Here is a 20,957-nt window from a genome sequence, read left to right as displayed (position 1 = left end):
AAACATGTTTTTAAATATTTTGAATTAAAAATATTACAATTAAAATTATTTAGCATATTAGTATTAGTAAATCTTTGCATCTTTCTGACCATTTCCACCAGAGAGGAAGCGAGGCACAAATGATCAGAACAAGGTGAAGCAGAATAATGAGATCAGGAAATGATGTGAAATGGCAAATTTGCTTCACCACATCAGCTTTAGTGCCACAAACAAGTGCATGTAGACTAACTCCTGAATTTTGTTCTATTAGATTTGTCATGCCTTCCTGCAGTTACCTGCATTAATTTCTTGAACAGCTGCCTTAAACTGCCCTTCATTTTTGATGATTGGTTATAATGTACAGCTTGTTAATTGATTTGTATAGCACTTTACAACTTCATGACTGTAGGGTGCAAACGTGTAGCAAAACATCCCACCTTTTTGAAACTGCTATGCAGCTCTGAATGCCTCCATAGGGTATGAAGTAAAATACAAGCCGCCTGGCCCGCCCGTGTGGGTCCAAACCTAGATTTAGTTGAAAATTAAATGTATGAATTAATCAAGTTGCATAAATGACAAACAAAAAAACTTAACAAAAAAAAAAAAAAATCAGATTTTCCTGAAAATGAAACCGTACCCGTTGTCTTTACTGCTAATGCTTATGATCTTAGGTAACGCTCCTTGGTTTATGATGGCAGAGGTATTCGGTACAGATGCATGGCTCAGACTGATAAGAATGTGACAGATCATCACCGTGATGTCTATAGGCTGCTCAACATTTCGGTCAGAGTTTGGCAAGATGGCAATCAGCTCTGGTAACACTTGTTTAACTGTAAAGATAATCATTCAGAAACAATTTGTTTATTCACTCTTCTGCCATGTGCTGTGTTCTGTTATTGTGTTTACGGGAGTAAGCCGCTCACCAATATCTTTGTGCAGTTCTCGGTAGCGACAGATGTTTTTGAGCATTGACACAGATATTCTAATCTCTTCCTTTTCTCCTTCTTGTAGCATCTTCTTCACCTGAGATAGGCCTCCTTCCTTTTGCACGATGAAGTGTGCGATGGCTTGGGATGTCTAATGGAGATAAAAGACGTTAATCTAATCTATGTGATTTGAAGTCAATGCTGCTTCTAGTTACTTTATTGAAATTCTTTTCTTGATTTTACCTCTCCAGAGCAAGCTGTGAGGTTTTGCAGCGCTCCAATGGATGCCTCTTTTGTGTGCTGGTTTGTGCTGACGGCAATGAGAGAAAGATACATGCGGACTGTAATAGCGCTCCAGAGCCACTCCACACCATGAGGACTGCCGTTCTCTTCGAGTAAGGGATAGACTTCATCTGCTTCCTGAGCCTGAGGTGAAACACAACATATGATGCCACATGGCTTATGATGGTTAATTTGTGTTTAAAGCCACTACATTTGCATTAGAAAGCCAGTCTGAACACTCAACAGAAAGAAAGTCAAGTCAAGTTTTCATTGATTACATCAACATATACTTTTTTCACACTTGAGTGCCTTGGATCTATGAGTATTTTTGATATTAAATCATTCTAGTTTGAATTTGAAAGACATTAATGTATTTCAAACAGTTTTTAAAGAAAAATAATTCATTCACTGTTAAGTTTGTTTTCTCATTGGTACAGATTTTTGAGAAATTAAGCATTACATCACATGCTTACCAATGGATCCTCTGAGGTGAATGGGTGCCGTCAGAAGGAGAGTTCAAACAGCTGATAAAAACTAGCCAAATAAACCACAAGCAATCCACACAACTTCAATCTATCAATAAGTATCTTGTAAAGTGAAAGACTGCGTGTTTGTAAGACACAAAACCATCATTCTGGCATTTTAACTTTATACAGTTGCTTTGACTGCATAATTCATAAAAACACTTCCTCCAGTGAAAAAGTCCACCCCCAATTGTCCTCTCACATCAAAATCCATATATATATTAGTCTAGAACGAATTGTTTTGGACTGTTTTCACTTGTAAACATGCTTGAACTGGGCATATTTCACTCCTTATTCAGAAGAAACAACTTTTTGTACTGGAGCAAGCAATATTATGGATAAAGGACCTTAATAATGTCTTAAAGGGATAGTTCACCAAAAATGAAAATTACCCCATGATTTACTCACCTTCGAGCCATCCTAGGTGTATATGACTTTCTTCTTTTAGATGAATATAATCGGAGTTATATTTAAAAATGTTCCGGCTCTTCCAAGCTTTATAATGGCAGTGAATGGGTGCTCAGATTTAAAGTCTAATAAAGTACATCCATCCTTCATAAAAAGTGCTCCACACAGTTCTGGGGCATTAATAAAGGCTTTCTGAAGTGAATCGATGTATTAGTGTAAGAAAAATATCCAAATTTGAAACTTTATGAACCATAAACTCCACCTACATCCTGCTTCACCCACTGGAACGCCATGTACGACAGTTAGTGGAAGTTAGAGATTATGGTTTATAAAGTTTTAAATATAATATTTTTCTTACATAAATGCATCGATTTGCTTCAGATGCATGGAATGGATGCACTTTATTGGACTTCAAAATCATAAACACCCATTTACTGCCATTATAAAGCTTGGAAGAGCCAGAACATTTTTTTTATTTAACTCCGATTGAAAGTCATATACACCTAGAATGGCTTGAGGGTGAGTAAATCAATTTTGATTTTCGGGTGAGCTATAGCACTTTTTCACTTTATAAGACATTAACTGATGCAGTGGATTACTTGTGGATTATTATGATCAGATTCTGACGGCACCCATTCACTGCAGTGGTTCCATTGGTGAGCAAGTGATGTAATGTAAATTTTTCCAAATCTATTCTGATGAATAAACTAATTAATCTACATCTTGAATGATCCAAGGGTAAATGCAATCCGGCAAACCCTGTTTAATCTAGGGTGCAACACTAACCTCATCAGCGTTTTTGGGACTGTTGAGGATGAAACAGCCAGGGTTGCTAGTTTCTCCATTGTGATTTTGTTTGGGCTGTTGTACAACTGGGGAATCCACACGAGGCAGCTCACAATCAAACCGATAAGAGAGGTTGTGCAGGATGCACACACAGTTTTCTGTGGCCTGGAAAATAAGATTTAATAATTATATTAGTATGAATTTTTCACCAGATTGGAAAAATCACTCAGGATCATATTACATGATCTAACATTACATAAAACATAATATCTGGCTTTCCCCTTACTACCTCACCAAGGCTGAGCTACAAAGCTTTACTGACGTGAATGTAGATGGTCACATGCTTATGCATTCATCTGTGTCACAGTTGTGAGCATCCAGAATGAGTCATTTTACAAGCTTAACTTGAATAAAAGCTTATTTTTCCCACTTGATAGATCATCTTGTGTTTTCATAGTACAGGAAAAGCAAGCTCTTTTATCTTCAAAGATCAAGGAAAATTCATTCCTTGTGACATGACTCCTTTAATTATTAGACATAAATGACAGACTCACTGCTGCTGTTGATTAAAGTGAGTAGCTCTTTACCTTATCATCAGGTTTGTAGTCTGCAATGGTTCCTCTTATATAATAGATGATGCATTCAATGAGACCTTCACAGTCCCTCATGGCTTTTCGCCCATCTGGACCAGCTGAACTCAAATTTCTTAAAAGAAAAAAAAAAGTATTATTTAATAACTCCTTTTATTGAAAATGCAATGCAAAATGCAATGTTCTAAATAAATTAGTCAATGCTTACCAAGGCTGAATTTATTAGATTAAAAAAATACAGTTAAAACTGTAATATTGTAAAATACTATTTTAATTTAAACTATGTTCTTTTCATATATTTTAAAATGTAATATATTCCTATGATGACAGCTGATTTTTCAGCAGTCATTACTCCAGTCTTCAGTGTCATATGATCCCTCAGAAATCATTTTGATTTGCTGATTTGGTGATCTTTTAGAAATCTTTTGTAATATTAAAAGTGTGTTTAATGCTGCCTTGATAATTATTATTTTTTGCAAAAACCCAAATCTTACTGTCCTCAAATGTTTAAACAGTAGTATATATTAGAATAATGTATGTGTACAGTGTTGTAGCACTAAAAACAGCCTGGCCAAAAAAACTCTGCTTTATTAAAAACATTTTGTATCTTCTATTTTAGCTGGTCATACCTTAGGCAACCAGTAGCATTGTAGAAAATGTCAGGGTCAGCAAGGAGCTCCAACTTGGGGTCTTCCCCTTCAGAAATGCCTGAGCAGGGCACCAGCACGCCGTCTGTGAGAGGTTTGACCGCTTCTCTAGCGAGCTGCTCTTTCAGGAGGTCATGAGAAGACAGATTCCACAACAGCCCTAGAGAGAGAATAACATCTGCAAGATTAGTGGGAGTCTAGAGGGTCACACGTTCAAGATCTGGATGTTTTCTTAGTTGGAGACATGGCTTGAGTTTTAGCTGGTTCATCTAAAGTGAAGTCAAGTTTGACTTAAAGGGATAGTTCACCCAAAAATGAAAATTCTATCAATAATTACTGACCCTCATGCTGTTCCAAACCTCTAAGACCTTCGTTCATCTTCAGAAAACAAATTAAGCTATTTTTGATGAAATCCGAGAGCTTTCTAACTCTGCATAGACAGCAATGCAACACGTTCAAGACTCAGAAAAGAATGACTAGTAGTTGTTCATTTTAAGCATCAGTCGAATATTAGTTGCACGTTTATTACTTAACCATTTAAATCATAATAATGAGCCTTTAATTGCCTACATAGCCTAATAGGCACTCAAGCGTGTGCAAAAAGAGCTTGCCATAGTGCAACAGCAGATATAATAATTATGTGTCAGGGAAAAAAGGCAACACTTTAATCATTTATTGATAAACTAGTGCTTTCTTAGTTTTTGGCTTAATAGATGAAGACATCGAGACTGACTTGTCATCTCTGCAGTAGTGATGCGCATTTGAGAATCTATTTGAATTGGTTCATTTAAAAGTAGGCATTTCGCTGTCTATTGATATATTTTTCATGTCTGTAAGGCAAGTATACACAGATTTACGAAGTTTCGCGCTCAAGTTCACAGTTTGCTTTCATTATTTTACAAAAGCACAACGTTTCGTTGTTATTCTGCACACAAATAAACAAAGAGTCTTTACAGATTCAAAATATGTATTACTTTAATCTGTATGAACAAAAATGGAGTATTTTAAGAGTAAGGGCCCACACCGGCGCCTCCATCTGTCATGCAGTAAGTACGCTACTATTCAGCTTCCACACTCGCAGACACTTCAAAAACGTTTTTCTAGGATACCATTTGTTAGTTGCTACAACTAAATATTTCAGATGAAAAGCCCTAATTGAAGTCGATGAATGATAGGTGAGTCATGGACTGTGTGATTGTGCCACTTATTGTGGAATTTTTTTTCTGCTACTAAGTGGCTAATAAAAGTTTGGTCGACCAAGCTTCCTCTTGTCGACTATTAAGGGGCAGCCCTAGTAATTAATGACAGAATTTTAATTTCTTTGGTAAACTATCTCTTTAAATACTCTAAATGGCTCCCTTACCAGTGAGCTGCTGTCGGGTCTCGATGTCTTTGTTCTTCTTGAGCAGTCTCAAGATCACTGGAAGCCCCTCACAATCTTTGACTTCCATTTTGTTGTCATTGTTTTCAAAAACAATATTTCGTAGTGCGCCGACAGAAGCCCGTTGGAGCTCTTCGCTCTCACCCTGCATGAGCTTCAGCAGCTTTGGGATGCCTTTTAGATAAAGTACCTGAAGGAAGGAGCATGCTAAAATAAGGAACTTCAACATTCAAACGAGTCATTTTTTACAATTTTGTATTTTTTAACTATTTAAAGTCCACTTCTGTTAGTCAAGGTTCTTTGACCAAACATTTTTTATGAGCATTTTCTTTAGAATTATACAGCCTGTTATACATAAAATGCAATAATTCCTGTGATACCAAAGCTGAATTTTTGCAGTCATTACTTCAGTCTTTGGTATGACAATGATAATCATCATTTTAATATGCTGATTTGGTAACATTTTCTATTATTACCAATGCTGAAATTGCTAACTTTTGTATGGTAGTATATGTAATTGACCTTTTATGTTTGTTTAACCTCTGGATACCAGTTCACAGCGTCTATCGGGACAGGCGGAGTTGCTCAGCACTGAATCACTGTTGTTATGTAAACAAGGGCGGATGTGTTTGCATGTATGTGCTAACATTTATAATGTCACAACCATTATCATTCAAAAGAAATTGTACCAGGTTAGTTTTCATAAATCATATGGGTGGATTAGGGAGGTAGCTTCTTGATTCTTAACAATCATAGTTCATCTACACATGGTATTACAAGACTATTTTTAGATGAGAAAAATCCAATTATATAAGCCAGGTTTCGTAAACTGTAACACTAGCCAAAAAATAGTTTGTTTTAGGGATGCACAAAATATTTGTATGACATTAAACAGATCTTAGACACTATAATATTTTGTGCATCCTGATTTTCCCTTTTTTTCATTTTGATATGTTTGCTGTCATATATGGCTAAGTTAATCTTTACTTTTTTATTCTTATTTTATTTGCTTTTGGGATTCAATGGTGATAGTTTATGAATTATAGTTGTATCTTAAACCTACACCACCCCTGCTTTTTAATATGAACTGTCCTTTGAACATTTGTTCTAATGTTTTCAAGTTCATGAAGGTCAAGCACTTTAGAAAACAAACAGCAGAAACATAACTCAATAAAATGTTGCTGACTGACTAGACTGTAAAAATGTAAACCACATTAAATGCTTTCCTCTCACTTTCTTCCACACCCCGTTTTCCACTTAATTAAAGTGACACCTCACCATGTAGCACTCTGACTCATCGTTTCAATTAGCCTCAGGTGTTTGTTATCAACGCAACTGTTAAGGCTAGACTTTGACGACTGTGTGAGATATATATCATCAACTTTTCGTTGGATCATACAGGCATATGTTTTTTTAAAGTGTTGCTTACCTTTTTCTTGGCATCTGGACTGTTAAAGCACTGGTTCTGTATGAAGTTAGCCGCGGTGATTTGTGCTTCCATATTATCTTGGCCAAGGAGATTTACAGCCTCTTTTAATGTCATCTCTGGACCTAGTTCAGATTTTTTGACCTTCCTTTAACAAACAGACGAACGACAGAAATGTAGCAGAGTTCATTCCATCTTAAATAGTTCAGTATGTAATGTACATTTAAAATTAATTTAATAGCTGATGTCTTTGTTTCAAGGTAATTACAATATATATGACCTATGTACACTACCAGTTAAAAGTTTTTGAACAGTAAGATTTTAAATGTCTCTTCTGCTCAACAAGCCTGCATTTATTTGATCCAAAGTACAGCAAAACCAGTAACATTTTGAAATGTTTATACTATTTAATATAACTGTTTTCTAGTTGAATATATTTTAAAATGTAGTTTATTCCTGTGATTTCAAAGCTGAATTTTTAGCATCATTACTCCAGACACATTGATTCTTCAGAAATCATTCTAATATGCTGATTGGCTGTTCAAAAACCTTTTTTAAATTACTAGTATCAATATTTAAAACAGTCTAGTACATTTTTAACAGCAAATCAGAATATTAGAAAGATTTCTGAAGGATCATGTGACTGGAGCTTTGAAATCAGAGGAATAAATTACATTTTAAAATATATTCAAATAGAAAACAGTTATTTTAAATAGTAAAAATACTTCAAAATGGTACTTTGGATCAGCGGAAGTGACTTCTTTAAAAAACATTAAAAATCTTATTGTTCAAAAAACTTTTGACTGGCATCTTTTTTTTTCAATTAATTTGTTTTAGATGCTGAGTCTGTGGATTGACTATGATCATCAGGTTTGTCATTTTCTATATAATCACTGAGAAACAAATACAAACTTCTGTATTCATTAATAGCAAATCTATACATTTATACATGTATAACATAATATTATTAAGAGCTAATTACAAACAACAAACTACATTTGTCTCTCTCAGGCAATAAAATAACATAAAAATGCTTAAATAACACAGTCATTAACTTTGATTGCTTCTATTGTCCTCACTTTGCTTTGGATAAAAGCGTCTGCTAAATGACTAAAAGTTAACATTTATAAACTACTGGCTTACTTTGTTGACGTTGTCATAGCATGTTTTTTTACTTCCACCTTGTCTATCCTCCTCAAGCTTCCTGACTGCTCCTCCATGCTGATCAGTGAGCCAGGTTGGGAGGGTCGGCTTCCTGCAACAAACTCCAGGCTCGGCTTCCGTATGCGGCTCTGCCAGGACACGTTCTCTAATTGTTCTTGAGCACCAAACCCCCCCTCCCAGGGTTTACTGAGGGTCCTCTGAAGGGTGTGCTTCTCTAACTCCATCCTGTTTCTCTCTGCAGTAGCATTGTGTGAGGTATCGGGTAAAAAAACGTCGTCTGTATCATCCATGTTATTGTTCTCATACACAGGGTTACTGGGGAGCCCCGACAGGCCTATGAACCTCGGGGTTCGCAGAACCTCAGAATGGGCGTAGCGTAAAGTTTGTGTGTTCATATGAAAACGGTTGACTGTAGGGCCCGAGGGGAGTGTGAGAGAATTGGACCCCCAGCATAAAGGTGGCTTTTTAGCAACATAACGAAAACTTCCATAGCCTCTGTGAAATGGAGGTGGCTCGGTACTTGACCACAGAGGTCGATCAACCATCTGTGGCAACCTTGTAGCTTCATGATTGATGGGGATCCGCTGTGAAGTATAGTGTGTTATTATGTCAAGTGATGCAAAATAGTTTTATTAAAGGAGTAGTTCACTTCCAGAACACAAATTCACAAATAATGTACTCACCCCCTTGTCATCTAAGATGCTTACGTCTTTCTTTCTTCAGTCATAAAGAAATTGTTTTTTGAGGAAAACATTTCAGGATTTCTCTCCATATAGTGGACTTCTATGGTGCCACAGAGTTTGAACTTTCAAAATGCAGTTTAAATGCAGCTTCAAAGGGCTCTAAACTATCCCAGCCGAGAAAGAAGGGTCTTATCTAGACAAACGATCGGTTATTTTCCAAAAAAAAAAATACTATTTATATACTTGTTAACCTCAAATGCTCATCTTGTCTAGCTTTGTGTGAACTCATATTCTTCTCCAACTTACAGAAGTACCGACCCAGTGTTTACAAAGTGAACATGCAAAGAATGTCATGTAGGACGATTTTAAAGTTGGAGGAGAGATGGGAGTTTTTTGACATACCCTAACTGTCATGAACCGGAATACAGAGTTAGACAAGACAAGCGTTTTAGGTTAAAAAGTAAAAATAAATTGTATTTTTTTTAGTACATAACTGATTGTTTCGCTAGATAAGACCCTTCCTCCTCGGCTGGGATCGTTTAGAGCCTTTTGAGGCTGCATTTTGGACATTTAAACTTGGGGGTACCATAGAAGTCCATTATATGGAGAGAAATCCTGAAATGTTTTCTTCAAAAAACATAATTTCTTTACGACTGAAGAAGGAAAGACGAACATCTTGAATGAAGGGGGTGAGTACATTATCTGTACATTTTTGTTTTGGAAATTAACTACTCCTTTTAAAGGATTAGTTCACCCAAAAGTAATGGACAATGAACTAATATTTGGTCTAATCCTAAGGCAAACCTTCAGAATGACTTCAGAAGGTGATAAAAACTACTTTTGTGCTATTTGAAATTGCTTTTTGACTTTTTGTTTTTGCAGCTTGATGGCACTAGTCACCATTGTATTATGTAAATGATGACAGAATTGACATTTTTGGGTGAACTGTCTCTTTAAGAACACATGTACCCATTGGAAAATTATCTTTACCTTTAGATGCAGACTTCCTAAAGATGAACTACTTGAAATATGACAGCTGAACAGACTGTCTGAGAGAGATGACTCTGCAACGCCCAAAACACACACAATTGGACTGGATACAATACAATACAATGGAAAACATATTCTTCATGATCACTTACAAATCCTACTAAATAGATCTGAATGAGTGAGTTCTGACAAACTAAGGTAGGGTTCTACTTTCTCAGTTAATAAAATGAACCAAATGTGTTTATTTGAAACATTGTTATATTACATAGTTATTGCATTGTATTTTCATCCATATTTGATCCTGGACCACAAAACCAGTCATATGTAGCACAAGTATATTTGCAGCAATAGCCAACAATACATTGTATGGGTCAAAATGATCTAATTTTGTTTTATGCTAAATATCATTAGGATATTAAATAAAGATCATGTTCCATGAAGATATTTTGTAAATTTCCTACCGTAAATATATCAAAACGTCATTTTTTTATTAGTAATATGCATTGCAAAGAACTGCATTTGAACAACTTCAAAGGCGATTTTCTCAATATTTTGATTTTATTGCACCCTCAGATTCTAGATTTTCAAATAGTTGCATCTCAGCCAAATTTTGTCCTATCCTAACAAGCCTATAACAAGTGAAAGCTTATTTATTCAGCTGTCATTTTTTATTCCTGGTTTTGTGGTCCAGGGTCACATATATATTTTATTATAGCTATATTTGGACTTAAAATAATATATCAAGTTCCTTTATGCAATATAACAGTACAAGAACATAGATTATGCATTTCCATTCAGTACCATGGTATACATCAAAGTCACTTTGATATCACACTGATGCCATGATAGAATCACAGTACTTTTTTTTTTATAAAGAATACAAATAAATGTGAATAAATTGAGGAAATTATAAATAAAAATTAGGAAATTAATCAGTATGCTTGGCATGCTGTGTTAAACAAAAATAAAACAGAAAATAAATTAACCTAACGATAGTGTTAAGAACAAAGGATCAGTAAAAGTTGACTGTAAACATTTGACTGACATCTTGTATTTTTCACAGAAATATAAAATTGTAAACACCTGTTTTTAATTCCAAACCATAATACTGCTTACCTACACATATTTGATTTTATTTCACGTAGTTTCATTCCACATACCTGTCGGTTTTGTTTTCTTTCTTTTCCGTGAGAGAGTGAGCTGCACTTGTTGCTGTAGTCGGTTCAACCGGTGTGTGTCCGCGAGGGCGAGTTTGTCCTCCTGCGGTAAAGCTAGAGAAGAGTCTTCCGAGTACAAAGCCCTGTGAGCGGGCAACACAGACCGCATAAAGTCTGCCTCCTGCGCCATCGGGTCTTGTGCGGATGAAGCGTCAGGTGTTTAAGGTCTCTGTTGGGCGTGTAGACAAGTAGACGCGCTGTGGTTGTTCTTTGTGTTCAGGGTGTGGTTTAAACATGCGTCACCTCCTCAAACAGATTGTGTTTCTGCATATTCACTGGCTGGACACCTGCGCTTGTGAAGGTGGACGAACGCTTTCACTGTGGACTGGACTCGGGTAATGCTGAGGGAATGGTTGGGATTTAACAGTGAAGTGTGGACTCAGCATTATTCATTGTAGCGCAAAAGAGAAAACTTTCGGGCCCCTAATGAACACGAGGCCCCTCCCTCCCACAACAGCGACGTAACAATTGAAAGTTTGTATAGGTGAAATACTACCATGGTAACAGTTTCTGACAACATACAACATTATATTATTAACTGTTTTATATTCTGTATCACACAACTAAAGAGTGCTGTTGTACTGAATATCATTATGGATTAATTGTTCTTAACCAGGGGCCCGGAGCCCACCAGGAGGCCTAAAAATGATTTAAAACAGACAGAACAAGCTATAAAATGAGCTAACATGAGCTTCCTCTAGAATTCAAACTTAACTTGATGAGTAAAGTTTTAGAACGTTTTAGAATGTTTTTTAAAGAAGTCTTTTCTGCTCACCAACCCTGCATTTGATCCAAAGCACAGCAAAAAGTCAAATTTTGAAATATTTTTAAAACAACTGTTTTCTATTTGAATATATATAATTAATTCTTGAGATCAAAGCTACATTTTTCAGCATCATTATTCCAGTGTCACATGATCCTTCAGAAATCATTCTAATATGCTGATTTGCTGTCCAAGAAACATTTTTATAATTATTATTATTATTAATATTTAAAACTTTTATATTTAAATATCTAAATTTAAAAAAAAAAATTAAGGATTCTTTAAAGAATATAAAGATCCAATGATTTTGTAACATTATACACTATACAATTCAAAATCTTGGAGTCAGTATAAATGTTTTATTCTAGAATTTTTTTCAATAAATTATAGAAGTTAATACTTTTGTTTAGCAAGGATGCTTCAAATTGATCAAAAGTGATGATAAAGATATTTATAACGTTACAAACGTTTTCTATTTCAGATAAATGCTGTTCTTCTGAACTTTCTATTCATTAAAAAAACTGAATTTTTGAAGGATCGTGTGACTGGAGTAATGATGCTAAAAATTCAGCTTTGAAATCACAGTAATATAGTACATTTTAAAATATATTTGAATAGAAAACAGTTATTTTAAATATTAAAACTATTTTTATGTTACCGTTTTTGCTGTACTTTAAATCAAATGCAGGCTTGGTGAGCAGAAGAGACTTCTTTAAAAACAACAAACATCTTACTGTTCAAAAACTTTTGACTGGTAGTGTATGCACTTTTATGGTTATACTAAGGTCTAAAATGTTTTACTGGGTAGAAATTGTATTTTATTTTATTTTTTTATTTTTATTTAAATCCTTTAATCCTTATCTAATAAATCATGACTGGAAATGACTGTCTTGTACATTCATTGATTAAAAAGAGAGGGCTCCCTGAAGAACATTCATCACTTAAAACTCTAAAAGAATTCAATTTAATGATAATTATTTTCCACACTCCGAATTTTTGAAAATTAAAAAAGGTCTTAAAAAACTTTCATTTGAAAATTGTTCCGACAGTGAGGGAGGCCTTGAAGTACAAAAGGGTAAAGAACCACTGGGCTAGATTATTGATTCCATATACCTGAATCTATTGTCTGTTTATTTTTTATTTGTGATTTTTTTTTTTTTTCATTTATTGTGTCAGTGATTGAGTTTATATCGTGTTTTAATTTTTATTATTATTATTATTTTAATTCGTTATAGCCCACTGGAAAACATTGAGTAATGCCCAATAGAATAGATGATTACCATAATGGATAATTTTTAACACTAGCAATACATCAGTTTAACCAACAGAGGGCGATATTGTAATATACTGATTGAATATGCTGTAACCAAAGTGCCATTGTAAATCATGGCTTATCAGTGGATCATAACATTACTTCGTGAATATTTTTAGAATACATAGCAGATTTATGTCAAATGATTCCTTTGATTTCAAAGTTATAATTTTAGCATCATTACTCCAGTCACACGATCCTTCACAAATCATTCTAATATTTTGATTCATTCTTTATTATTATTATCATGTTGAAAACAGCTGAAAATATTTTTTTTTTCAGATTTCTTTGATAAATAGAAAGTTCAGAAGAACAGCATATATCTGAAATAGAAATCTTTTGTAAGATTATAAATATCTTTATCATCGCTTTGATCAATTTAAAGCATCCTTGCTTAATGGAAGTATTACTTTTTATCATTTTTATGTCATTTTTATAATTTCTTCCCCACTTTGAATGGAATAAGTTATAAAAGCTTTTAATTTCAGGTAAATGCTGATCCTTGGATCTTTATTCATTAAAGAAACTTGAAAGAAATTACTCAGCTGCTTTAAATATTGATAATAATCAAATGTTTCTTGAATGTATGCAATAATATGCAAATCGAATCGTGTGACACTGAAGACTGGAGTAATAATGCTGAAAATGTAGCTTTGATCACAGGAATAAATTACATTTTAAAATATATTCAAATAGAAAGCAGTTATTGTAAATAGTAAAAATGTTTCACAATATTACTGCTTTTGCTGCACTTTGGATTTAATAAATGCAGGCTTGGTGACCCTATATATATATATATATATATATATATATATATATATATATATATATATATATATATATAACAAACTCTTTTACAAATTTATTCCAATTATTGTGAAACAAATCTGCCATGGACTAGAAACAAAGCAACTAATAGCCTAAATATTTTTCATAGATGTTCTGACGTAATAATATTTGTACTTTGGTATTTGTAAACTCGTAATTGGTATTTAAAATTTGTATTTATTTATTTTTGCTGGTGAATCATAATATTTAAAAGACACGGTTTACATCATCCCGCGCTCAGTCTCAAACAAATACTTGTGGTGAAACATTAGAAAGGTCTGGATTGGCTGAGTGTGATCAGCTGAAGCGGTGCGTCAGTGCGATCGTGAAAGCAGCTACAACTCCGAGCCACAGCTGCAAACGCTCCTCAAACCAAATTATACCAACACAGACTGCTTTCCAAACCTCACCGGACAATATCTTAGTAATTAGCTTTTATTTAAACTGCGCTTTGTTTGATTTCATTCGCCTAAGGACCGAGGCTGGACATGGAGCTGGTTGGGTCTGAATAACAGACGCGGACAAAGCGGATCAGCTTGAGCCGAGATGAGCGCCACTATGAGCGGCTCTGGGTCAGCGCCCTGTCGCTTCGCACATTACTTCGTTATATGCGGAATAGACAACGAAACGGGTCTAGAACCCGATGCTTTGGCAGGTAAGACGATGTAATTGTGTATTATACATTGTAACGTGACTAAATATACTAGAGCAGGTTTAATAAAGACGAGCTAACATGCAGTGATTTCTTATGAGGCAGACTGTTTGAATCACATTATCCTCTTGATATTAGGACATTCAAATGTATTTTAATGTATTAATATGCTTGTTTTGAAATAGCAAACTCGAATTTGACAATAAACCCTAGGAAATGAGAGCACTGCACTGATTTTGGAGACATGAGAGAGAATATGCTACAAAACATGGGATAGATATCTGAGTTGTATTGGGTTATGGTTAAAATGTTCTTGTTTTCATCAATTTTTTTTTGTTTAATCTTCAGTATTCTTCACACAAGATGTTTTTTTTCTTACATACTGCTTAAATCATTAAAATATGGCAAACATTCCTCTTAAAACAGAAATATAACATTAAATCCAATGTGTTGAGACGCATTGCATGTTCAGAGAAGATATTGCAGTGTTTAGAAAATAAATATTTTTGCATATGACACATTTATTAAATGAAGTAGCCATTTTGTTTTTTCTGATATTGCTGGCTACTCTAAGAGGAGGAAAAGTATCTAAAATCTCAGCTAATAGCTTTACAGTTATGTGATGGAGCTAAAAATTGATGGTTCTGACTGAAAATATCACAATTTCTTGCAGATATGAACAAATGTAAACAGAGCCTGTGTAACCTTATTAAACCCACTGCGCAGATAGTATCGTAATATTTTATTAGATATAGATGTATATACAGGTTGATAGATGGATGATCATAGATAAATCAATTTAATACCCAATTACCTAAATTAAATAAAGAAATCAATTAGAGGAGGGATCAGATCTGTTCAGTGTCTAAAGATGGACTGGTGTTAGTATTGAGCCTCAAAGCATCAATAAAAACAATTATCATTATCCTCATACAGTATATTGATTTTTTTGAATATTTTTTAATGCCTTGTGGTGTCAAATCCTGGCATTGTATCTACTGATATCTATTTTTATTGGCTTAATTGTCTTGTTGGCATCCTGTGGAAACATCCAAAAGTGGTTTAAAAGCTAAATCAGGGTTTTGAGGACTTAAGATGTCAAAAAATGGGAGGAAAAATCAATTTTATATATACAGTTGAAGTCAAAAGTTTACACACACCTTGCAGAATCTGCAAAATGTTAATTATTTGACCAAAATAACAGGAATCATACAAAATGAATGTTATTTTTTTATTTAGTACTGACCTGAGTAAGATATTTCACATAAAAGATGTTTACATATTGTCCTTTTTTGTTTGTTTGTTTAGTGATAGTTGTGTCCCTTGTATGTCCTGAATAGTCAAACTGCCTGCTGTCAGAAAAAATCCTTCAGGTCCCACAAATTCATTGGTTTTTCAGCATTTTTGTGTATTTGAACCCTTTCCAACGATGATTTTATGATTTTGCGATCCATCTTTTCACACTGAGGACAACTGGGGACTCATATACAACTATTACAGAAGGTTTAAACACTCACTGATGCTTTGGAAGGAAACATGATGCATTAAGAGCCAGAGGGTGAAAACTTTTGAACAGAATGAAGATGTGTACTTTTTGCTCATTTTGCCTAAATATCATATTTGTCCCATGTTCTACTGCCCTTCAGAAGATACAGAAGATACTTGCATGTTTCCCAGAAGACAAAATAAGTCTTATTTTGCTCAAATAATTAACATTTGGCAGATTCTGCAAGGTGTATGTAAACTTTTGACCTCAACTGTAAGTATTTGAACCTAAATTTAATTTTGTGTTTTTGAAAGCTGATGGTGAGTTGGTTTGATTAATCTTATCATATTGGTCTAATCACAAACATGCATCTTAAAGGTTATTGAACTTGAAAGCTTTTAAAAGATATCACAAAGGTCTGCGGTTCAAAGTGACTTGCATTGAGCAATCAGTGCTGGTCAACTCACATGGCTGTCACTACTCATCATTATGGTTTCAGTCACTCATACTGCGATGGGTATCAACAGATGACTCTCAAATGACTTGTATCTGATGTTATGTACTTTGTGTTTCAGCCTGGTCTCATTTGCCATATGCACATTTCTTGTAACCTGATTTGAACGCACAAAAGCTTTTGCCAAGAGTTATGCGAGTGTGATTGTCAGGGAAAACACTGTTTCTGAAAGCAACTACTGCTTGTAATCCCAGTAGCCAGTCTGTGTGATCTTACCCTGTTTTTCTCCAATCTTTGTCTGGCCTTGTTTTAACAGATGTGCTGATTGCTCTACCTTTTTAAGGCCTGGCACAGTCTAACAGACTGCTGGTGAAGCGTGTGAAGGGCAAAACTGCATGTGCGTGATGCACTCGTGGATTAGATGTGTTGCTTTAAACCGAGAGGCAGTGCAGAGCAGGCCGTGTGGGATCACATCATAATGATGAATCTGCTTAGTGTTTCTATTTTCGCTTTCAATAGAGATTTTTAGAGAGGAGTTTAGTTCTCCTTGTTAAAATCAATAAAATAAGCCTGTGCAATTAATTCTCAGTTGCTAAATAATTATCTGAAATCATTTTAGGTTAATGCCAGTTTGTAGAAACTGTGTTGATATTATTCTGGTTGTATATTGTGGCTGATACAGCAAGAGTTGATAACTGATAAATGGCCATCGCTCAAATTCTAAACTATTTTGTGCAAATAAAAACACTTAAAACTAAAATCAAGACTTTTAAATGCAAGTGAACATCATAGCATCATTATAATGTACATTATGATTTTTAACTGTCCTATTAGTGTAAATGTAATGTAAAAGAGAGAGAAGTATTTAAATGTAGTTATATATGCAATGTTGACCAATATCCATAAATTAAAAAATAAATCACGTAGACTTGCATTGAAAGAGACACCTGAGACTGTTATTGGAGTATTATTTAGACACTGTAAAAAGTTTTCACCAGATTCAACTTAAAAACCTAAGTTCAGCAGCTGCATTAAGTTTTTAAGTTAAATCAGCTTAAAACTACAAGTCATTTTAACTTATTACAATAGAAAATTGATATAAAAGTTGATATAACTTGTAAGTTTAAATGACTTAATTTGATTTAACTTAATGTTAAGACAGCTGCTAAACTTACATTTAAGTTGAAACTGGTGAAAACTTTTTACAGTGTAGGTATTTAATAATATATTAATGTTTTTTTTTTTTTTTTTTTTTTTTTTTTCAATTTTGTAAAAAATTGTATTTTAAATATTAGCTTAATTTGAATTTAGTTTTAGTTTGTAGGACAATAGATGATGGGATTATTATTATAAATATTCACCATTGACCAATATCAATAAATTAAAAAAACATATAATATAAAATCCTATAGACTTACATTAAAAGAGAGACCTGAGACAGTGTTATTTCATTATTATTTATATACTATGTAAATAATGGTATTTATTAATATTTAAATTTTTTACTTTTTTTGTTACATTTTGTTAGATGCTTTCTATGTTTAATATTTGTGATATTTTATTTTAAATACTAGCATTATTTTTATTTTAGTTTTAGTATGTTTAGTTCTTTACAGTCTTATTATCATTATAAATGTAAAAAAAAGAGTTAAATATCCAATATGGACTAATATCTATATTTTTATTTTTAAGTGCTTACATTGAAAGAGAAACCTAAAACGGTGTTATTTTAATATCATTTATATTATTATGGTATTAATATTTAAATTTAGCTTTAATTTTTTTTTTTTTTTAAGTGCTTTTGTAATTTTTATAAACATGTATTTTTATTTTAAATATTAGCCTAATTTTTATTTATGTTTTAGTTTGAGTAATTTTAGGAAGAATTTAAGTACAGTTAAATATCCAATATTGAGCAATATCAATAAATAAATAAAAAAACCATAGACTTGCATTGAAGAAACCTGAGGCTTAACCTGAGTGTTATTTTAGTATTATGTATCACAACTACAGGATTCAAAGTCTCCTTGTGAAATATAAATGTGCAATTATGAGAAATAAGTGACTTTGCGAGATCTCAAACTTAGAGAACATTCTACAAATACTTGATTTTTTTTTTCTGAAACATTGTTAATCTTTATCGCTTAAAATTTGGAAGAACATTAGCTGTAGGTATACCACTGTTCTACTAACACCTTTGCATGTTTTTTATACTGGGTTTCAGAATATTTAACTCATGAAATATGCTTAAAACACTGCTTTTACTCCTGTTAGGATAACTTAAAATAGGACTAAGCCTAAGACCTTGAAATTTAGACAATTATAGGTTGTTCTCCAATTTTGATCTCCACTATAGTTACATTGTGAGATAAAAAGTTGTAATTCCAAGTAATAGTCACCTAGCGTCACAATTAAAGTCACAATTATGAGATGCAAAAAAATACTTTATCTCACAATGCAACTTCAAAAAGTCACATTGTGAGATATAAAGTTGCAGTTATGAGGAACAAAATGACTCGCACTGCAAGATATAAAGATGCAATTAATATTGCAAGGTTGCAACGGTCTACTACAATTTATCTTTGCAAAGGATGACAAGCTGACTCGAAAATGACAACTGTAGTAATCAGAGCCAAGCACAACCACCTCATTAACAAGCCTCAGCCATCAAGAAAAGTAGGCACGGAAACTCAAAATGACACCAATTGAGGGGCCACAGTGCATTTGTGTAATGAAAGATCACTTCAATTAACCTTGACACAGTCAAAACAGCCTGAAATAAAAACAAGAAACAGATTGTACATAGACAGTCAAGTGAAAGGGCGACCAACAGTGATGATTATGCGGAAAAGCCCAGGGAAGGGGTGGGGGGGATCGGTATGAGTGCAGGGCTCCTCTGGGATTGGACGGCAGTGCGTTCAGTCATGCAGAAACACGCTGAGGTATCCAGCAGGAAATGTGTGTTTTGAACAATGCAAGTGAGGAAATGGGGCCCAAAATATATCAGGAAAACCATCTCTCGCTCTTTCCATCTTCAAGTGGTTTGAATTACAAATGAGCATTCTCATCGTCTCACAGGAGGTGCAACCTTTAGAAACTAGGCCACTGGAGAATACAGGTGCTATTGGGTGGGGCGAGGGGGCTTTTCAAAACACTCGATATTGATCAAACAAGAACAGTAGGATAATCTTCAACAAAGGTTATGTTGTACATGGATCTCACATGAAGCATCTCACAATGCTACACACAGTTTGAGTTCACATGGCTTATCTGGGCAACCCGGGGAGCTGATAAAATCCAAGCCCTGATGACACTGGACTCACACAGTGGTAAATTAATCAAGCTCAAACTGTTTAATCAGGATGAACTTTATCTGGGGAACCAGACCAGTCTCACAGCAGAAAGTCGGACACGCCGAAGAAGAAAAGGCTTTTTTTTCTCTGTACAAACATTACACATTAGATTTTTTTTTTTTTTGTTAACTAAAACTATTAAAAAATAACCTTCTTTGGTTAAAATAAAACTGAAGAAGTTACATGTAAAAATAAGATAAATTTCGAACTGAAATCAAATAAGTTTAGGTTCAAGAACTAAAATGTTTTGAACTAAAACTAAAATAATTCTAATATTTAAAATAAAAATAATGATTAAAATTTTAAAATTAATAGTGCAACTTTGTTTCTCCTAATTGTGCATGGTGTCATTATTTCTTGTTGCAACTTTTTATATCTCATAATGCAACTTTGTTTCTCCTAATCATGCATGGTGACTTTATTTCTCATAATTGCAACTTCATATTTCAGGCGACTTTGTTTCTTGTAGTTTTGACTTTACTATATCTTGCAATAGTGTTGTCACGATACTGGAATTTCTAACTTCGATACGATACCTTGATATTTTCGATACCACAGAGAAAAAAAAACTGCCACAATATTAATTAAAAATTTCTTTTTTTAATTTAAAGATAAATATAGTCTAGAACATGACAATGATGTATATGCATATGTACACTGCTACAGCCATGTTCAGCTTCTTAGCTTCATTTGAGTTTGAGCTTCAAACTTTATTTGCTGTTCAAATACAACTGGTAGTGTAGGTTGGAATCTTTTTCTTTTTAGACCACACAATTAACTAAACTATCTAACTAATCTTAGAACTTAAGTTAATGGTAAAAGATATTTGTTAGTTAACATGAATAAACAATGAAACTACTTTCAAAACATTTATTAATCTTAGTTAAAAATTAATTTAATCTATAATTTACTAATACGTTAACCAATTAAAATCCAAAGTTCTATCTGTTAATATTTTTTATTGGACCGTGCTAACATGATCCGTTGTATTTTTATTACCTACCGTTATCAAAGATTCAAATATTCTGTAACAAATGCATTGCTCGTTCATAAATGCTGGTTAATACATTAACATTATTGGGTGAACAGGTTTTAATGCCGGATTC

The 20,957-nt window shown here is 33.7% G+C and overlaps 2 protein-coding genes across 7 annotated transcripts in view; one reads left to right on the top strand and one right to left on the bottom strand.

The window, feature by feature from the left end:
• Positions 1-11,328, bottom strand: part of pkp2 (plakophilin 2) — a 12,177-nt gene extending 849 nt beyond the window's left edge. Inside the window, exons 1-12 of the mRNA XM_073838306.1 lie at positions 10,947-11,328; positions 9,787-9,860; positions 8,093-8,697; positions 6,953-7,097; positions 5,506-5,713; positions 4,125-4,302; positions 3,493-3,610; positions 2,906-3,070; positions 1,149-1,331; positions 903-1,056; positions 617-809; positions 417-504 (exon numbers count right to left, since the gene is read on the bottom strand). Of these exons, the coding sequence (XP_073694407.1) occupies positions 417-504; positions 617-809; positions 903-1,056; positions 1,149-1,331; positions 2,906-3,070; positions 3,493-3,610; positions 4,125-4,302; positions 5,506-5,713; positions 6,953-7,097; positions 8,093-8,697; positions 9,787-9,860; positions 10,947-11,133 (2,298 nt within the window). The 5' untranslated portion in view covers positions 11,134-11,328. The remainder of the gene's footprint in view (positions 1-416; positions 505-616; positions 810-902; positions 1,057-1,148; positions 1,332-2,905; positions 3,071-3,492; positions 3,611-4,124; positions 4,303-5,505; positions 5,714-6,952; positions 7,098-8,092; positions 8,698-9,786; positions 9,861-10,946) is intronic.
• A 2,919-nt stretch (positions 11,329-14,247) lies between these two features.
• Positions 14,248-20,957, top strand: part of dennd5b (DENN/MADD domain containing 5B) — a 56,498-nt gene continuing 49,788 nt past the window's right edge. For all 6 annotated transcript variants that reach the window (XM_073838784.1, XM_073838781.1, XM_073838783.1 and 3 more), the window contains exon 1: positions 14,248-14,561. In XM_073838784.1, the coding sequence (XP_073694885.1) occupies positions 14,453-14,561 (109 nt within the window). In that variant the 5' untranslated portion in view covers positions 14,248-14,452. The remainder of the gene's footprint in view (positions 14,562-20,957) is intronic.

This window comes from Garra rufa, chromosome 4 (genome assembly GCF_049309525.1).
Source record: "Garra rufa chromosome 4, GarRuf1.0, whole genome shotgun sequence".
Classification (NCBI taxonomy): Eukaryota; Metazoa; Chordata; class Actinopteri; order Cypriniformes; family Cyprinidae; genus Garra; species Garra rufa.
Note: the sequence above shows the minus strand (reverse complement) of the source record. Positions and strands in the feature narration are given on the sequence as shown.